This window comes from Vigna unguiculata, chromosome 10 (assembly GCF_037176805.1).
Source record: "Vigna unguiculata cultivar grain cowpea cultivar isolate G323 ecotype 2 chromosome 10, ASM3717680v1, whole genome shotgun sequence".
In the NCBI taxonomy this organism is placed as follows: domain Eukaryota; kingdom Viridiplantae; phylum Streptophyta; class Magnoliopsida; order Fabales; family Fabaceae; genus Vigna; species Vigna unguiculata.
In genome coordinates, this window is record NC_140801.1 from 46506730 (window position 1) to 46527352 (window position 20623).

General features: G+C 30.2%; 1 protein-coding gene and 1 long non-coding RNA gene across 2 annotated transcripts; both read right to left on the reverse strand.

The window, feature by feature from the left end:
- Positions 1-1963: 1963 nt before the first annotated feature.
- LOC114167145 (uncharacterized) lies at positions 1964-5975 on the reverse strand. Its single transcript, XM_028052121.2, has 3 exons — positions 5709-5975; positions 4598-4744; positions 1964-2199 (listed from the first exon to the last, which is right to left on the reverse strand). The coding sequence occupies exons 1-3, from the start codon at positions 5949-5951 to the stop codon at positions 2056-2058; spliced, it is 534 nt and encodes a 177-aa protein (XP_027907922.2). The 5' UTR covers positions 5952-5975; the 3' UTR covers positions 1964-2055.
- A 6351-nt stretch (positions 5976-12326) lies between these two features.
- LOC146883358 (uncharacterized) lies at positions 12327-14265 on the reverse strand. The gene is made up of 4 exons (XR_014985031.1): positions 14087-14265; positions 13945-14002; positions 12740-13622; positions 12327-12657 (listed from the first exon to the last, which is right to left on the reverse strand). It is a non-coding gene; the product is annotated as an uncharacterized LOC146883358 (long non-coding RNA).
- Between the last annotated feature and the right edge of the window lie 6358 nt (positions 14266-20623).

Consider the following 20623-nt stretch of genomic DNA (forward strand, 5'->3'; position numbering starts at 1 on the left):
ACAATTTGATGTAATTTTATTCACTCAGTAACAATTTTATATTTTACTTCATGTCTACTGTATAGTGTGGATTAAGAATTTTCATATCATAATAGTGAAAGTACAATATATGTAGGGGACGAATCTACTTTGGTAGCGTAGGGGCTACTTTTTAAAATGACTAGAATACTATACAAATAACATTAAGGTAAAACATTAAATAATATTAATATAAAAAGGTTTAAATGAAAATAAATAGTATTAATGTAATAACAATAATGCACATATTTTAAGTCAATTAGATTCAACGAATTACTTGTTGTTTTTTAATTAAGATTAAATGAATTTTCAACACTTCACAGAATGTTATTTTAATTTTAGTGTTCTGAATGTTATATTGATCTAAATAGTCACCTAATTTGTTTATTACCCCAAGTTGAATAGCTTTTATATATAGATCGGACACTTCTTTACTAAAAGTAAATCTGTAGTTCATTGATTGGATTGATTCGCATTTACCATAAAACCAATTATTTTGAAGAATATTTTTTGTTAATCAAAACGAAATTCATCCAAATAAATTTAGATAAATTCGAATCATATCATCATGTTATCAATTTGTTAGTTTTTATAATGTTAGGGTTAAATATGTTTAGTTTCTAAACTATAACGTTATTTGGTTTCGTCCTTATCCAAAATTTTACTCATATTTTTATACTTAAAGATAAGTATGGATGTAATACTCTTCACTCAAGAAACTATTTTTTTTACATGCCAAATGGCAAACCATGTTGACTTTACCTTTTTATTGTATACACATGACTTTAAATCATTGACACCAGTGTCCTCATGTTCTTTTTTATTTTTCTTTCGTAGTCACTTATTTTTTAGAGTCTAGATTTTCTATTGAATTTTTTTGATATTAATTTTTGTTAACATTAAAGATACATTATATTAATATTTAAAAAAATTAATATATTTTAAAATTTTAAAATTAATAATCATTAATATATTTGAAAAGCATAGCAGAATAATAAAAAAAAAAAACTCATGAGAAAATTCAAATTCCTCGTTTTCCTTCCCACTCTCCCTCGTTGTTTTTCCCAAAAGCAGTATTTGCTGCTCTCTCACTCTGGCTCTCTTTACCTCACTATTTTGAAAAATGTGTAATATAATACTTAGTTTGAGTATAATATTATTTTTATTAGTGTTTAGTGTGAATATAATGACATACAAGAATTTTTTTATTCTATATATATTTTTGAAACATTCTTTTCTAGTTTTCATTTAGAACATAATAACATTCTTTCCCTTTTTTGTTCATATACTTTTTGTGAAGATTATTTTGATCTTCTATTGTGTCAATAAAACATCTTGGAATTATTTTGTTTTATAATTTTAATACTTTTTCTTATAATTAGTAACGTCTATTTGAGAATTATATTATACTTTATCAGCATGTGCTTTATCTTATTTTTTTATTATAATTTATTTAAAATTGCAGACTACTTATTAACTCTTACCATGTGAATAGATTTAAGGGTTAAATACTTGGATTGATTCTTTTAATCAAATTTTATTATGTTTATTTGATGTTTTATATGCATTTCAGGATTGTATTTGAATTGTTTATTTTGTTTGACATATTTTTACTTTAATGTTAATTCAAATAGTATTAGAAACACGCTTGAAATGTCAAATAAACTTAACAAAATTTGATTAAAATGATTAAATCCATGTATTTCAAAAAATGAACGACTAAATTGGTCTAAAGTTTCATAATGGACTAATTACAAAATTTACTGAAAGGTTCAAAAACATATTTAACCCATAGATTTAACAATGTTATAGAAGAGATTGACAACTTGAACTTTGAACTATGATACATTTTCAAGTAACTTTGATAAAAATTGCTTTCAAGGTCATTATAATTTTTTTCCCTTTTTAACCATCTAAAAGTAAATTATTCTCAAATAGTAGTTGGTTATCAATGTAAAACAAATAATATTATTATATCTAAATTAATATATTATAGTTTAGTATACTTTTATTGGGTTTAAACTCAGTCCAAATTATTCATAAACTGGAAAGAGGCATGTTATAGAAGGTAGCACGAGTGCTATAGGCCATATTCCCAGATTTCTTCAATTTGAACTCAGCTGCGACTACAGTCAAATTTCTGCCGGACTTCACTATGGAGGCATTTGCTAACACTTCTTCCTGGATAAACGTAAAGTGCAAAACACATTTATCAAAGTTGAAAACATGAGTAGTAAAAGATATTGAAGGATTTGGATGCTATAAAGTGCAAACTACACTCGAAAGTAAAGTGTAGGTGGCAAATTGAAAACAACCAAGGCGTTATTGATTTATAAACAACTGTAAAATTTGTTATGTATGCACTTTTATCTTTTCAATTCAAATTAAATTTGATTTTTAATTGGTTCACCCCGGAGCCGAACCGTGCTCTATATAGGATCTTCGTCCAAAAATAATATCTCAAACTCAAGGGCAATTCAGGAATCCTCAATATGAAATGTAATAGTCATCCACCAAAAATTGTCAATGCAACTCACCAACATCACACAGTGTAGAGTGGGAAAAAAATCCAAATTTTCAAATCCAATCTATAATTATCCAAATCCATATTCCATATTACTTTAAGTCTATTTTAATATAATTATCTTAAATCCAAATTCATATTATTGGATTTTAAGTCCAATCCATTAAATTGGATTTGGATTAGATATTATAAATTAGATAACTTTTTGAATTTTAAAAATTCAAAATCAAGGTTAGTTCCAGTTAGGTTAGGTAAGGCAAGACCAAGTCAGGTTGGCTTCAACTCATGCAAGGTAGAGCCGGCTTGGGCCAAGTAATGCAAGGTTGATTCAGATCCAAGACAAACAAAACTAAGTCATGCTAAAGTTAAGTTAGGCTAGACCAAATCCAAGTTAGGCAAGCCCAAGCCAAACCCGACTCAGGCTGACCCAAGATTGGACGAGAATTGCCTAAATCAGGCTAGGTTGGGCTTGAGTCAAGTTAGGTTAGGCCAAATGGATGTCGAGTTGGTAGGGTTTGGTCCATGTCATGTTGGGTTAAGCTGAGTCCGACCCAAGTCAGACTAGTTCCAGGTCAAGTTGATCAGGTTGAGTACACGTCAAGTTGACTCTAGTCTAGATAGGTAGGGTTGAGACAAGTCGGGTCCATATCAAACCCAATCAAATAGAGTTCACCTCACTTCGAACAGCACTGAGCCCAAGTTGGGCAAAGTCAAATGCGATCCAGGTTAGGCTTAAACAAGCCCTAGTTGATTTGATTTAAACAAGGCCCAGATCAAGCTAAGTCAAACAAGACCCAGATTAAGTTGAGTAAGCTAGGTTCATGTCTGGTTGAGTTGGTATGAGCCAAGGTTAGAATGAGTCACCGATAAGACCAAATAGCCCGAACCCAAGTTGGGTTGATTCAACACAAGCCCAAGTCAAATTGAGTCGGACTAGATTGGCCTAGATTCATGTCAAGCCAAATCAATGTGGACCCATGTTATGCCAGTAGAGTGAGGCCTTTGTCAAGCTGAGATGACCCCAACCTAGGTGGGATCAAATTGGCAAGAGTCCACGTCAAACCGAATCGACTTGGGCATAGATCAAGCCGAGTCAACCTAAACCCACATCGGGTTGGATCCAAGTAGGTAAAAGTCAAGTTGGGCCAAGTCTAATTGAATTGGGTTGGGTCTAGTCTGAGTCAAGCTCAAAAAGTCTGGCCAAGTTGGGTTAGGTTGAGTCCATGTTAGGCTTAGTCCAGTCAAACTAGGTCTAGCAGGGCTGAGCCCATGTTAGGTTGGATATGGCTAAGTTGAGCCCAAATCATGCCAATTCAAATCTAATTTGGAAAAAAACTAAGGAAATTGTAATTAATCTAATTTAAATTGGATTGAAAAAATACAATTCAATTTGATTTAGTTAAAATGGATATGGATTATAGATTCAATCTTTTTTATTGGATTTGGATTTGATTTAGATTGAATTTTGAAAAATCCAATTTATGAACACCCGTAACACATTGAATGACTAGGGAACTTGTTCATTATGCCTTTTTGCTTCTTGTTGGGGAATGGAGATAACAATCTAAATTGTACGAACAATACTTTTAAGGTTGATTTAACAAGTTTTCAAGAGTTCAGAGAAAGACAATAATAAGAAATTCCAGAATTTTGGATCAGGCTTTGATGGCTGTAGTTGTCTTGTTAAAATTCTGTTATCCTATTGCACGCATAGTTATCTTTCAAGTATTATCAATGAGGTCCTAATCACACTGATCCTAAGCAATCTCCCAAGCGAATGCTAAGAAACTGAGCAACAGAAGTTGAATGATGCTGAGTAACATTGTTTATAATTATAAGAGTCCAAACTCTCAAACTAATTTCTTGAAGTTTTAAGTGGCTTGCTTTCTTTTCTAATGTCCTCAAGCTTTGGTCTGCTGTTTCAAAATACAATTCAAGATAAAACACTCCATTTCCTCAGGCAGCACATCACCGAACCATTCTACTTGTTTGAAGGAAAAACGTTGTATCGCAATAGAAAACCATGGAAAGCATAAAGACTTATTATATACTCACATTTACCGGAGTGGCAGACATGTAAGAAATGCTAATTTCCCCAAGAAAAAGTTCCTTGTCCTCAGCAACTACCGTTCTAGCACAAGCAGTTGACAGAATCTCACTCAAAGTCCCAACAGAACCTCCATGCAGAGTTCCATAGGCATTCTGCAATTCCAGTAAAGAAAATGAAAAAAAAAATCATATACTATCACTTTAATACTTTTTTGTTAGTTTCCACCGAACAAATATGCTAACTTTGAATATAGAAAAGTGAATTTATTTGGTATCATATAAAATGAAACTATAACAAACCCAAATGACAGCCCTTGACTGTAATTTGCAACGAACCAAAAATATTTCATACAACCCAAATCATACTTGATCAATATATTAAAAAAAAAAAAAAGAGAGAGAAGGGGTTTTCTGTTTTTTATATTTTGTTTTCACTTTTAATTACAAAATTGTCACCTCATTTTAACTCTGTTTCTGATTTTCAAGAGTCTGTTCATGAAACCTTGTCAATGTGCAAACTTTTGAGTTCTGGAAACAAAGTAAACAACCATGCTGTTTTCTGCAATTAAAAATCAACAGAAAACCATGAAAGTGCCACTAGAACTGCAGATGAATGATATTTAATAAACTCTCATTCCATCACTCCCTCTATACATTGCTAATTGTAATTTATAAAAAACTATGGAATCATGAATAATGTGAGACTCACAAAAATTTCTTATTTCCAATAAATTTTAACCGGTAGTTGACAGTGTAATTAGAAGAGTGTATTACTAACAGGCAAAATTATCAGAATGTTCGTTGCCCCATATTGAATAAAGAAACACTTCAAATAAAAAAGCACAACCACCTCACGTCATTGTTGCACAACATATCCATTAAGAATAAAGTAAGATTATAATATATAATTCGATTCAATTTTCAATACTCCTTAAATCCTACATTTCCCAATTTTCACATCTTCCCATCACAATATAGAAGAAATAACTACCAAATCACAACACTTAGAAATGTAGCTCCATATGACACAAAACATGGAAATATTCTACAATCATATGAATAGAATCGTTCATGAATGTCGAATCTAAATTGTGTGCTTACATAACGGTTTACATACACAGATGGGTGGTTTGGCGTGAACGGAGATATAAATTCGTCCTGGTCGGATATGAAGGATTGTGATGAAGTTCCGAAAGAAAGGGTCGTAGGTGCCACGCGCGTCCCACTTAGGGGGAACGGCGGTGGAAGCTCCCATTTGATCAACTAAGCGCAAGACCGCGGAGGCAGCTGCAGGGTCAACCTCCTCCGAGATTTTCAGCCATGGCGACGCGCACGAGCTTTCTCCTTCCTCACTTCCCATTTCTCAATTATGTATTCAAATGGCTTTCATTTACTTTTAATCATAAAATATTAAATTCAGATATTTAACTACCGTATAAATTAATTTATTTTAAAAAATAAAATATATGGTAAATAAGTTATAAAGAATCGTATGATTGTAAATTTATTCTAATTACACGTTATTCTTGTTTATTAACTTAAAATTATATCATTTAATTTATTATTATTTTGTATTAACATTATGTAATTTATTTTTAATAATTCATTTTATTAAATTAAATTTATTTCATCTAATCCATCTCTATTCAAATAATAATTTTTTTATGAAAATTGTAATTATACTAGTATTTTTACCTGTGCAACACACGGGATATCGAATTTTAAAATTAAAAATTACAGTATATTTATTAAATTAATTTGAAATTATAAAAATATAATTAAATTTAATATAAATTTTATTTTATAAAATTCAATAATAATATTTTAATTGATTTTATAATAAAAATGTATTTAAGTTATTTATATATATTTTTAATAAAATGTATTATATATAATTATTTTAAATAATATATTAAGATTTAGATAATTAAAATTAAGAAATCAAATTTAATTTTGAATGAAATATTGAGTAAAAAATGTAGAAAAATATAATAGTTGTTTCTCTAATAATAAAAATGATGGACGATATAGAAATTGTTGAGTAGACTTAATAAAGATACAAACATTAGACGATACAAAAAATGTGAAGAGTAAGCGATATAAAGCTACAAATGATAGATCGTGCATATAAATGTAATGTTTAGTTAGTCAGATAGTACTCACTCTCTTCAGATGTGTCAGTTTGGTATTCACTTTTAAAAATGTGTCAATCGAATCCCAACTTTTGAAAAAATGTCTCGATTAGGTTCCTTTCACTCTTGTAAGTCATTTTAAATATCGATACCATTAATGGCGTTAATATTTTTTTCTCAAAGGGACCTGATTGAGACATATTTTCCAAAGTTAGGACCAATTGACACCTTTGTAAAAGTAGGTATGAAACTAACATATCCAAACAAAAGTGAGTATTATCCGACTAATTACACCTAAATATAAATAGTAGATTCTTTAAAGATACAAATGTTAGACTGCAAATAAAATATAAATAGTAAACAATCAAAACTTACAAAATGTAGACTATGTAGACAAATATAAATAGTACACTATGCAAAAATACAAAGGTTAGACATTGATAGACTTTTCTATTGGAGTCCTTTTTTTACAATTTTTTTGGATTTTTAATTTCAAATTTTAACTTTGCTCCCATATTTTATAGCTTTTAAAATTTAGAATTTAAATTCAAACTTTATTACTATATATTTTGAATTTCAAATTTGACAATATATATCCTAATTTAGAAAAAAAAAATATTGAAATCAACATTATTAGTTATTTTTATATCTTTAAAAATTTTAAGAATGTATAATTTTAACTTGTAATGATATACCAATATCTATGTTATAAAAATTATTTTTTAAATTATTGTTTAAGTTTGTGTAAAATGTCAAAAAATATGTGAAGAATATTTAAAAATTCATATTTAAATTTTACAATTATTTATTTATTATTTTACACTATATTTTAATTATTTTTACTATTATTATTATATTAGGACTAATATGTTAATATATTATTATATTATTAAGAACCATAGATCTTTTGTTCCTAAATATTATATTACTTGTTTATTTTCTATATCATATTTTTAACTTTTATTGTTTTTAATTGTGAATATTAATGTATTTCCATTAAATTTTTTTAATTTATCATTTTTCATATTTTGATAATATATAAAATACGAACTTTTCTTATAAGTTAAAAATATTTGAAAGTTGTTTAGAGATATTATAAGAATCTATTGAAAAACCAACACTATTTTACAATTTTTTTTAATGTTAAAATTTAAATTTTATTGGTATGTTTTTTGTTTAATTAGTCAAATAGTACCACTTTCATTCTAAAGTTTCAGTTTGGTAATTGCTTTTAGAGAAAATGTTACTGTATATACTTCGAATTCCAATTTTCATAATATATGAATTTTAATCTTGCAATAATATTGAAATTGAAATAGTCAATTATTTCCATATCTTTAAAAGTTTAAAAAATTTATAATTTATAATTTTTACCTTATAATTTAATTATATTAATATTATTATATTTTATATTTACATTGTTACATATTATTATATTTTATAATATATTATTATATCATTATGGGTCATCAAATTTTTTGAATATTTGAATTTATATATTTTTATCAAAAATATTAAAGTATTTATTACAAAAATTAACTTTTTTGTATATATTTTTCATTTTAAATGTTAAATTTAATTTTTTTTTATCACATTCTATTTCTTTTACTGTCCGTTATGATTTCAAATTTGAATCCAAAATTTATTATTATTATATGTATTATGATTAATTTTTCACAACTTAAAAACGATATTATTTTCAATGAATTAATTTTGAAATTTATTCTAAAAACACACGGAAGGAATATATTACCTAATATTATCTAGTGCTTGATGTTACAAAAATCAACTATAAGAAAAGTTCAGTTTCGAAGGACATTAAATGAAAAAAAATAGTTTCCAGTGTAAATTCAATGTAATGTAATATTATATAAAAATATAAAATGATAATATTACATTAATCCTACATAAATATAAATTTATTCTTAAATTAATATTTAAATTTAATCATAAATTGATATAAAGTTAAGAATACAACCATAATCAGTATTATTAGATCAATCAGTTTTCAAACACGTTAATAGAAGAAGATTTTGGTTTCCAATGCAATATTTTAAAACCATAATTGATATAAAGTTAAGAATACAACCATAATAAGTAATATTAGATCAATCGGTTTTCAAGCACATTAATAGAAGAAGATTTTGCATTTTGTATTAATCATTAGCGATAAATAAAGAAGCATATAACATCTCAAAAAACAACATGATGATATAAAATTTTTATATTTTTTATATACTTAAATTTGATAAATAATATTTTCTGTGAATGTCTTAAACTCCAATTATGTGTTTGATTGATACTTCATGATTCATTGAGTCCCACAAATCATGATTGTTGTTGTTCATAATAAATAGTCATAATTCAAAATGAAAAATTCTTGGAAGACGAAAAGTTTTCCATTTATTCTGTATATTTTTGATATTTATATTGAAAGACGTAAGTGTTGATTTATAAAGTTTATTCAATAAGCTACATTAAAATTTAAGAAGATTTTTGAAAACTGTATAAAGCTCTCTTAAAAAGGTAGGTGGATTTTTAAAATATTTTCCATTTAAAATTTTAATACAATAAATTCATATATAACATTGCAATGAGAAACACAAAAAGTTGTTGGTTTCTAATATTTAATGTTATTTAATGACAAAGACATTCATCTTTGAGAAGCCGTAAAAATATATCTTGGAAGTAGGTTGGAAGAAAACTGAAAAGTTGTTTAAGAGGTTGAAAAAATATAGCTTGGAAGTAGTGTTGGAAAAAACTGGAAAATTGTTTTAATTCTTAACATCTTTATATTTTTGGAAGATGAAAAGTAGATTTTGAAAAATATAAATATATTTTTCAGTAAGCTAGGTAAAAAAAACAAAGTCTTAATTTTTAATTTGGTAACTAAATATATTTAAGGTAACTAATTTAAAGAAACTATTACAAACTATTAACTGATCAGATTTTAAGAAAAGTGTAATATGTAATGACTATTTTTAAAATAAATTAATAAAATACATAATTTTTCTGTAGAAGAGGAGAAAATATTAATACTTATATAAAAATATTTGTTAGTTATAAATCTTTCTTCTACTTTGAACTTTTGAAAAGTCTATGTTATCATTAATGAGACAAATTCATGGAGTCAGAACTTTATTTTAATTTTGTTTGTTCAAAAATTTAAAAACTTGGATTATGCCTTTATAATTTGTATTTATTATAAAAATAAAATGTAGTTTATGATTTGCATTTACTTTACTATAAAAATTCTGAAATAGTAAATATTATTTTATCAAATAAGATTTAGTATTATATTTTAAAGTATTCACTCTCGATTCTACAAAACATTTCAGTCATGTAATATTCGTAAATTCCACACAAAATCCTAATTAATTTATTATATTATGTTCTTTAATTAGATTTATTTTATAAAAATTAGCTACCATCTCCAATAAACTTTGTAAAAGTTTCTAAAGTTGTTATTTTATCATATTTACTTCAAAATATTAATTATGAAGACCACCAATGATGTGTATTCTGGGACAATGCCATTAGAACTCAAAACAGTATTGTTAGTTTTGCAATTGTATATAATTATATATTAGATTATATACTATTAGAGATTTTGGTCATTCAAAATGACTTTTACTATATGGGAATGTGAGAAGATTTTTGGATCCCGTATAAAAGTTTTTCAAGAAGGTATGTAGAATTTTTAAAATATTTTCCATTTAAAATTATAATACAATAAATTCAAATATAACATTGTATTGAGACACTAAAAAAGTTGTTGGTTTCTTCATAATTAATGCTAAATTTAAATTGATTATAAAAATGTGTTGGAAGAGACAAATTTTTATCTTGAAAGTAGTGTTGAAAGAAACTGAAAAGTTGTTTTTATTCTCCTAAACATCTTTTAATTTCTGGAAGATGAAAAGTATTTTTTGAAAAGTATTAAAAGCATATCTAGCAAGCCAAGTAAAGAAAAGTTTTAATTTTTAATTTGGTAAATAAATGTATTTAAAGTAAATAATTTTATTTGCATTTTTTATTAATAAGAAATTATTAATTAATCAGATTCAAAAAAGTGTAATATGTAATATTATTTTTAAAACAAAAATTAAAAAAATAACTAATTTTGTTTATAAAAAAGGAGAAACTATTAATATTTATATAAAAATATTTGGTAGCTATCATTATGTATTCTTTTAATTTTAAATTATAAATATTTTTTGTACTCTGAAATTTTTAAGACGTGGGACTGGAATGAGGAAGCAAACAAATATATTTCATTCATGGATTTAACTTATTAAACTTTAATAAATATTTATTGAAGCATGAGCTTTATTTCAATTTTGTTTGTTGAAAAATTTAGAAAATTTAGATTTTACCTCGATTTGCATTTATTTTAAAAATAAATTGTAACTTATGATTTCCATTTACTTCACTATTATAATTCTTAAAAATTATATTTGAAAGTATTCACTCTCAAAACTACGAAACATTTCAGTAAATATCGTGTAATATTTTGTAAATTCCACACCAAATCCTAATTAATTTATTGTATTACCATTTTTAGTTTAATTTATTTTAAAAACAATAGTTACTTTCTCTAAAAAACTTTGTAAAGGTTCCTAAAATGTAATCTTATGATACTTAATGCTCCAAAACATTAATTATGAAGACCACCAATTATGTTTTTTTTGGGACATGACACTCTCATACTATAATAAATGAATGTTGTATATTCCAATACATGTCTGGAAATCTGATATACACATATGAACCCATATGAGTATCCTTGAAAGAAGATAAAATTGTAAATTGTAGACGTAGCAGCGTTCTTTGAGTGTGAAGAGAGGTACCGGTAATCAAAGCGTGTTAGTGATAATAATATTACGTAGAGCAATCATGATTATCGTCTTGAGAAGTGTTGATAACTCTGGACAGTGCAATTAATTTTATCTTGAGAAGTGAAAACCATAATGAAAAGAAATTTAAAAAAATGAAACGCTCCTTGGTTGGCGATTTAGTATTTAATATTGGAATATGAAAACATTTAATAATTAAAACGTGTAGTAGATGATATAGAAGTTTAATCATCATTATCTCGAGCAGTGCAAAATTTAATGCATTTGAATACTGATTGACACGTTGTCATCATTATCTCGAGCAGTGTGGAATTTAATGCATTTGAATACTGATTAACACGTTGATTTGGAGATAATTCGAACCACTTTTTGGAGACGTTGGAATACAAAAAGTTTTTTAAACGGTCATTTTAAATTTATTTTTCCATAAAAATTGATCTTAAATTCTTCTGAGTATGAAAATGGTGAAAAATATTTTAATTATTTTATAACTTATATTATTTTAATAATAATAATTAATAAGTAATAGTTATTGTATTTCACTGACTTTTAAATTTCCAATTTATATGAAATGGTAATTAATGTTAATTAATTCAATTTCTAATTAAAAATAATTTATATTGACTAAAATGAAATCGAACAAAATAAAATACAAAAAAGGAAAATACATATAATAAAAGAGAATAAAATATAACTTTTATATTGAGATATATAATAATTGCATACAAAATAAGAGTCCAATTGAAATCTTATATATTGATATATATAAGAAGTTCAAACAAAATTACATACAAAATTTTCAACTTTAATACCAAAAAAATGGATAAAGAACTTTGATATCTCTGCTTGTTCTTTCACTTTCAACTTCAAAAAACAATTCAGGGTGATCCTCTGCAGAGAGTTGATGATCTCCATAGAAAGATCTTAGTTGGTTCCAGCCTTGGGTAATCATTGGAGTGTGAATATCCATGTTGTAAGTAACATGGTGAACATTACTTTGGTAATCAACAACAATCCATTTAGTAGCAAGGTCCTTCCAGCAGCGTATTATGAACACTCGGTCGACGTGTCCAAAGTCCTTAAAAGATTAGCAAGTTAAGAATAAAGAAATAAATAAATATAAATAACAAAAATAAATGAGTTTGAATCAAAAAATATACCTGGTCTTTCAAAAACATAGAAATGAATCTGCCAACCATTTTTGAAAAAAGTATGGATTGTGGTGTGGGCATGGATTCCATTGCAGGAGAATAGGTTGGTGATGAAGTAAAATTGTAAGAGAAGAAAATGGGTAACAGTAGAAAAATCAGATGTCTGACTTTGAATTGGTAAACATAGGGAATATATATATAAAAAGAATAGGAGAAATCATAGCTGTTGGAAGTATTCGTACATGCTGGACAGTCTGAACTGGTAAAAGTACAGGTTAATAAATACGAATTAAAAAATAATACGTTAAAAAAAAGAATTATGAAGCGTCGTAAAAGTATAAGAAGAATTATTTAATGTAATTTACTAATGTTGATTTTTTTCAGGAAAGGGTATTTAATATTGGAATAAAGTAAAGTTTAATAATTATAACGTGTGGCAGATGATGGAGCAGTTTATTCATCATTATCTCGAGCAGTGCAAAATTTAATGCGTTTGAATACTGATTGACAGGTTGATTTGGAAAAAATTCGAAGCAGTATTTGAAGGGGTTGAAATACAAAACGTTTTGTAAACAAAATGGTTTTGATGGAGTAAACGGTGATTGGAAAAATGTGAAGAACTCTTTGAAAAATGTCCGAATAAAAACAAAAATTGGGTAAAAATAAAGAGATTTGGTGATACAGTGCATTATTAAAAAATACCATTAACGAAAAAAAATGACACAAACAGAGTTTAAGGTAGAAAAATGAAGAAGATGAAGGGTTTGCTTGTAAAAGGTGGAAAAATACAGATAAATTGGTAAAGAAAAAGGTATTTTGATACAAATTACTTACCAGTTAAGTTGTACAGCGAAAAAGACTCGTGCATGACTTTGAAATCTTGATTTGAAGCCTGTATCCAGAAGAAAAACAGTTAGATCAAGGTAGATAAACGGAAAAAATAGTTAGATTAATTCTTTTTGGTGTAGAACTTTGAAAAAATATAGTGTATGATGAACTCTTTGAAAAATGTCCAAATAAAAACGTAAATCGGGTAACAATAAAGAGATCTGCTGATAGAATGCATTATTAAAAAAATACCATGAACGAAAAAAAATGACACCAAGAGAGTTGAAGGTAGAAAAATGAAGAAGATGAACGGATTGCTTGTAAAAGGTGGAAAAATACAGATAAATTGGTAAATAAAAAGGTAGATTTTGATACAAATTACTTACCAGTTAAGTTGTACAGCGAAAAAGACTCTTGAATCAGTTTGAAATCTTGATTTGAAGCCTGTAAACAGAAGAAAAATATAAGAAACAGTTAGATCAAAGTACATAAACGCCAAAAATAGTTAGATAAATTTTTTTTATAAACCTGATGTTAAATCTGTCGCAGTGAACCATATTAGACATGTAGCAATCCTAGAAAATACCATCATCGGAAAAAAATAGTTAGATCTGAGAAAATAAAAGAAGAATATGAGTTGTTCGCTTGAGAAAGGTCAAAATGAAAACGAAATATGCGTAATAAAACCATATGTCGCAGTGAACCATATTAGTTTTGTACAAAAACGAAACAAATAGTTAGATCTGACAAAATATAAGAAGAAAATGAGTTGTTTGGTTGAGAAAACTCAAAATAAAATCGACTTATGGGTTTAAACCTGTAAAAAACCGCATAAAAAAGTTAGATTTGACAAAATATAAGAAGAAAAATAGATGTTCGCTTGAGAAAACTCAAAATAAAAACGACTTTTGGGTTTAATACTGTAAAAAAACTCATGAAAAAGATAGATCTGACAAAAAATAAGAAGAAAATGAGTTGTTCACTTTAGAAAACTCAAAATAAAATTGACTTCTGTGTTCTTACCTGTAAAAAAGCGCATGAAAAAAGTTAGATCTGACAAAATATAAGAAGAAAATGAGTTGTTCGCTTGAGAAACTCAGAATAAAATCGACTTCTGGGTTCTTACCTGTAAAAAAACGCATGAAAAAGTTAGATCTGACCAAATATAAGAAGAAAATGAGATGCTTGCTTGAGAAAAATCAAAATAAATACGACTTCTGGGTTTAAACCTGTAAAAAAACGCATGAAAAAGTTAGATCTGACAAAATATAAGAAGAAAAATAGATATCCACAAAAAAAATGGACAGATGAACGACAAATCTCAGATGCATGTCTTTGTAAGCGTCAGTTGAAGCCTGTAAAGAAAAAAAATGATGAACAAAAGAAGATGAACAGAACAAAGCTCAGAAAAAATATAAACCATCTCCATAGTCGTTTTTTTGCGATTTAAAAACAACTCGATGAAAAGAAGAAGATGAACAGAAGAAGATGTTAGAGAAGAAGCTAAGAAAGGCAGAGAAACCATGATGAACTCGGAGAAATAGAGACAGAGAAAGAGAGAGAAAGAAGTGAGAAGGCGGTGCCAGAGAGAATGAGAAAGAGAGAGAAAGAAGAAAGAAGGCGGTCGTAGAGAGAATGAGAAAGAGAGAGAAAGAATTGAGAAGGAGGAAGGTGAGAAGACTGAGGAAGAGAGAGAAAGAAGTTTTAATTAAAACTTTCGGTTTTCAATTTCTTTTCCATTTTTTTTCAGACTTCAAAATGCTGAGAGATTGACACATCAGCGTTTTTACCTTTTGTAGATAAAAATTTGAATTGAGAAGTAGGTCAGATATATTATTCAATTGAAAATCTTACCTTTTGTTAGTTCCCAATTGTATATAGTATTAGATTATTCAATTTATTTTCAATTACGTATTAATTTTTTACTTGGACCATATTTTATTTCTTACTTATGTGATGACTAGATGAATCGATAAAATTCATTTATTTTATATATTTGCATAATAATGTATTTAAAAGTATGAATCTTTTTAGTGGAGAGATCTATAGAATTTAGGTAACAGAGAAAAGAACTGAATGGTAGTGTATATTCACATCATCAACAAAAGGTTGACCAAAGCAGCTTTTATACAGCAACTGATGTAACAGAACTGGCAAAGAAAAAAGGTTCTGTCAGTTACAACAAACTAACAGAACTAAAACAGTGTAAAAGACTTTTGACTTATTCTCTAACACTCCTCCCTAAGTCAAAAACTCATTTACATTTATAACTCCAATCAATCTCCGCAGTTCTTTGAAACGGTCACGCTTGAGGGCCTTTGTTAGAATGTCAGACAACTGCATCTCTGATCTGCAGTGTGCTATCTCCACCTTCTTCTTGCTCACTTGGTCACGTATAAAATGGTACTTTGTCTTTATGTGTTTGCTCCTACCATGAGAAGCAGGGTGATTTGCAAGATCAATTGCAGATTTATTGTCAACAAATAGCTTTATTTTTCCCAGTAGCCTCACCTTCAACTCCTCTATCAATGAGTTCCACCAAACTGCCTGACATGTTGCCTCACAAGCAGCAACATATTCGGCTTCGCAGGAAGACAACGCAACCACTTGCTCCTTTGATGATCTCCACGAAATTGGTGATTTCCCAAGGAAGAAGACGGACCCGGTTGTACTCTTTTTATCATCTTTATCCCCACACCAATCTGCATCTGAGTATGCAGTCACCTTCATATCAGTATCCGGGTTGCCTTTAGGAATAAGAATGCCAAAATCACAAGTTCCCTGGAGATAACGCATGATCCTTTTTGCTGCATTGAGATGAGATTGCCTTGGGCTTTGCATGTATCGGCTTATCAGTCCCACACTGAAGCACAAATCAGGTCTAGTGCAACATATATACCTCAAGCTTCCTACTATCTTCCTAAACTCAGTAGGATCAACCATAGCTTCTTCTGGTTCCTTTTCCAGCCGCAGTCCCACTTCTGTTGGTGTAATGGCTAGATTACTCTTGTGCATATCAAACTTTCTCAGAATTTCCTGTGCATAGCGTGACTGGTGCATGACTATCCCAGATTCGTTTTCCGAGAACTCTATTCCAAGAAAATAACTTAGTCTTCCCAAATCACTCATCTCAAATTCACTTATCATTTCAACTTTGAACTCTGCTATCAACTTTTCACTGCTGCCCATGGCCAAGAGATCATCTACATACAGACATACTATTAATTTTCCAGTTTTCCCATCCTTGTTTCTGTCTTTGACATAAACCCCATGTTCAGAAGTGCACTTTTCAAAGCCCAAACGACCCATAAAACCATCAATTCTCTGATTCCAGGCTCTTGGGGCCTGCTTGAGACCGTAAAGTGCCTTTCTCAACCTGTACACCTTGTCTTTGTGATTATCAACCTCAAAACCTTGTGGTTGTACCACATACACCTCCTCCTCAAGTTTGCCATTCAAGAAGGCAGACTTTACATCAAGTTGATGTAAAGTTCAGCGAAATTGTGCAGCAACTGAAATTACCAACCTAATTGTTTCAATTCTGGCTACTGGAGCAAATACCTCTCCATAGTCTATTCCAGCTTGTTGCAGGAACCCTTTTGCCACCAACCTGGCTTTATGCCTCACAACTTCCCCTTGTGGATTTATTTTGGACTTATAAACCCACTTTAGTGCTATTGGCTTCTTCCCAACAGGGAGTTCTGTTAGCTCCCACGTTTGATTCCTTTCAATGGAATCAATTTCTTCTTCCATTGCCTTTCTCCACTTTTTATCGCCCACAGCCTGTTCAAAGTTAATGGGTTCTGCCTCGACTATAAGTGCGTAGTGTACAAAATTCCCTTCAGCAGTGGTGATGGCTTCATAAGAGAGATCATAATCTCAATCGAGATGGTAACTGAGAGTCTCTGGATGATCTCCTCACACTAGTGTCACTTTCATCAGAATCAGATTTCCTTTCTGGATCCACGACTTCATCAATAACAATTCTTGACTCTTCATGTTGGCTTTCACTTGCATCAGCGATCGCAGTTTCATCCACCACCACATCTCTGCTCACGGTGGCTTTGCCTGTTTTGAGATCAAACAACGTGTAACCTCCAGTAGGATGATAGCCAATCATCACAAATGGCATTCCTTTATCTTCTAACTTCTTTCGCAACTGATCTGGTACATGTTTGTAGCAAACTGAACCAAATATTCTCAAGTGTTCAACATTTGGTTTATGACCAGTCCAAGCCTCTTCTGGAGTGACATCTTTCAGCCTCTTGGTGGGTGATCTATTGAGGATGTAAGTGGCTGTCATTACCGCCTCTCCCCACAATGACTTAGGAAGACACTTACTTTTTAACATACATCGCACCATATTTAACAGGGTCCTATTTTTCCTCTCTGTTGTACCATTGTGTTCGGGAGTATAGGGAGGTGTGGTTTCATGAACTATGCCCTCAATGTCACAGAATCTCCCAAACTCTGCAGAAGTATATTCACCTCCTCCATCTGTTCTTAGGAGCTTAATCTTTTCACCACATTGCCTTTCAACCATAGCCTTAAATCTTTTGAACACGTCAAGCACTTCACTCTTTTGCTTGATTAGAAATGTTCATGCTTTCCTTGTCAAATCATCAATGAACACAACAAAGTATCGGCTACCACCAGGGGTCTCAGTTTGCATAGGCCCACACACATCTGAATATACTATGTCCAGTTTGCTATTCGTTTTCTGTGGCAAGTATTTCTTGAAGCTGCCCCTGGTTTGTTTGCACTGAATACACTCTCGACATACTGTCTCAGGAATCTTTACTTGTGGCAATCCATTGACCATTGAACTTTTGCTTAACCGGGATAAATCTTTAAAGTTCAAATGGCCAAACCGCATGTGCCATAACCATTCTGCTTTGCTCTCTGTCAACGAAAAACACTGATGGTTTACAACATGCATGACAACACGAAATGTCCTATTTTGGGAAAGCATTGCCTTAATAGTCAATCTCTTGTGTTGGTCAAAAACACTCAGGCTATTATCTTCCATTTTCATCGTGAATCCCTTCTGTAACCACTGACCAAGGCTGAGTAAATTGGTCCTTAAGCCAAGTACATAAAGTACCTCCTCAATGACAACTTCCCTGCCATTACTATCACGCAACACGACCCTGCTAGACCCCTCCGCAGTAAGGCTTCTATCATCTGCAAACCTTATCTTTCCATGGGCTACTTCTTGCATCTTCACAAACCACTCCTTTCTTCCAGTCATATGTGTTGAACAACCTGAGTCCAGGTACCAGGAGACACCCTCTGCATCATCTGTATTGGTTTTCGCCATAAGCATCACGGTCTCTGAATCAGACGACTCATCTTGCGCTAGATTAGCTTGGTTCTTTTGTTTCATCTTGGCTCCATCCCCGTGCCAGCATTCTTTCGCGAAGTGACCAAGGTTCTGGCGGTTATAGCATCTGACTTTGCGTTTATCAAACTTCCACTCCTTTTCTTGATCAGTAACATGACTTTGATTATCAAAGTCGCTTGAGTTTCTCCCTCTCTATTCTTGAGAGTCTTTATGGTTAACCTTCTTTTTGCGAGACTGCCTAACACCTTTTCCTTTTACTTTGTTCTGAGACCGCGCCTGTAAAACTTGTTCTTGAAACTGTTTGCGTTCATTTATACGATGTTCATGAGCCTCCAATGAATGCTGCAATTCTTCTAACTCCATGGTCTCCAGATCGCGAGTTTCCTCTATGGCCACCACAACATGATCGAATCTTGGTGGTAGAGTTCGCAAGATCTTATCAGCAACATACTGGTCTGAGACTTTATCTTTACACGCTCGCATAGCATTAACATGCTCCTGCACTTTATCGAAATACTCTGCCATAGTATCACTTTCTTCCATGGTCATACACTCAAACTGCCGTCGTAACGTCTGCATCTTCACCCTCTTATTCTTATCCCCATCTCCATAGGTTTTAACCAAGATATCCCAGATTTCTTTGGCTGTTTCAGCCTTTGAAATCCGATTAAAAACCTTCGAGTTGACACACTAGTAAAGAAGAAAACGCGCCTTACTATCAAGTTTCTGAAGCCCTTTGTAGTTTCTTTTCTCCTCATCAGTGGCTTTCGTCCCCAACTCCGGCAATCCATCAAACACTACCTCTGCAACGTCTTGGTAGCCAAAGATCGCTTGTATTTTAATCTTCCAGTCATCAAAGAATTGCCATCAAATACTGGCAAGGCTCCTTGCATTATCCCTCCTAACCCTGCCATCAGAGTTTCACGATCAGCGTTGGACCCAATAACACGTTTGAGTATAACAAACTTCTCCAGATATCACCGATTGATGCTCCACAACTTTCAAGAATTTCCTAGGATCGTCAATGCTCTAGATACCAGATAGAATTTAGGTAACAGAGAGAAGAGAACTGAATGGCAGTGTATATTCACATCATCAACAAAAGGCTGACCAAAGCAGCTTTTATACAGCAACTGATGTAACAGAACTAGCAAAGAAAAAAGGTTCTGTCAGTTACAACAAACTAACAGAACTAAAACAGTGTAAAAGACTTTTGACTTATTCTCTAACAAGATCTTAAAAAAACATGTAAGAAGAAACAAAAAGGAAATTGATTTGATAAAAACATTTCTTGGTATGAAAGAAAAGGAAACTTTATTCGGTTTTGGAAAGATAGTTGGTTTAATGAAGTTCCTCTCAGAAAGTATCTTCAAATGTATGTCAATTTTACTATTAAGAAAGCTAAATTAAAGGAGGTTGGCAAATGGAATAAGGAATTTTAGGAATGAAAATTACATTGACGAAGAGATTGGTTTGAATGGGAGAAAGTTCATGTATCTAACTTGATGTATGAGTTGGGAGAGTGTACATTATATAAGGACAAAGAGGATGAATGAGAGTGGAAGGACAATGAGATTAATGTTTTTACTTGAAATCAGTGTATAACAAAATTAGAAATAGAATAACGAGAGAAGATTTTGATATTTTTTTGTCAGTTTTGGAATACTAAAGTTTTTCCATCAACATTACACTTTGTATAGAAACTACTGATTAATAGAGTT

Coding starts and splice junctions, on each gene's coding strand:
- LOC114167145 (XM_028052121.2), bottom strand. CDS start 5,951: ATGGGAAGTGAGGAAGGAGAAAGCTCGTGCGCGTCGCCATGGCTGAAA. Junction 4,745..5,708: donor ACGCCAAACCACCCATCTGT/GTATGTAAACCG, acceptor CTGGAATTGCAG/AATGCCTATGGAACTCTGCA. Junction 2,200..4,597: donor TGTCTGCCACTCCGGTAAAT/GTGAGTATATAA, acceptor ACGTTTATCCAG/GAAGAAGTGTTAGCAAATGC.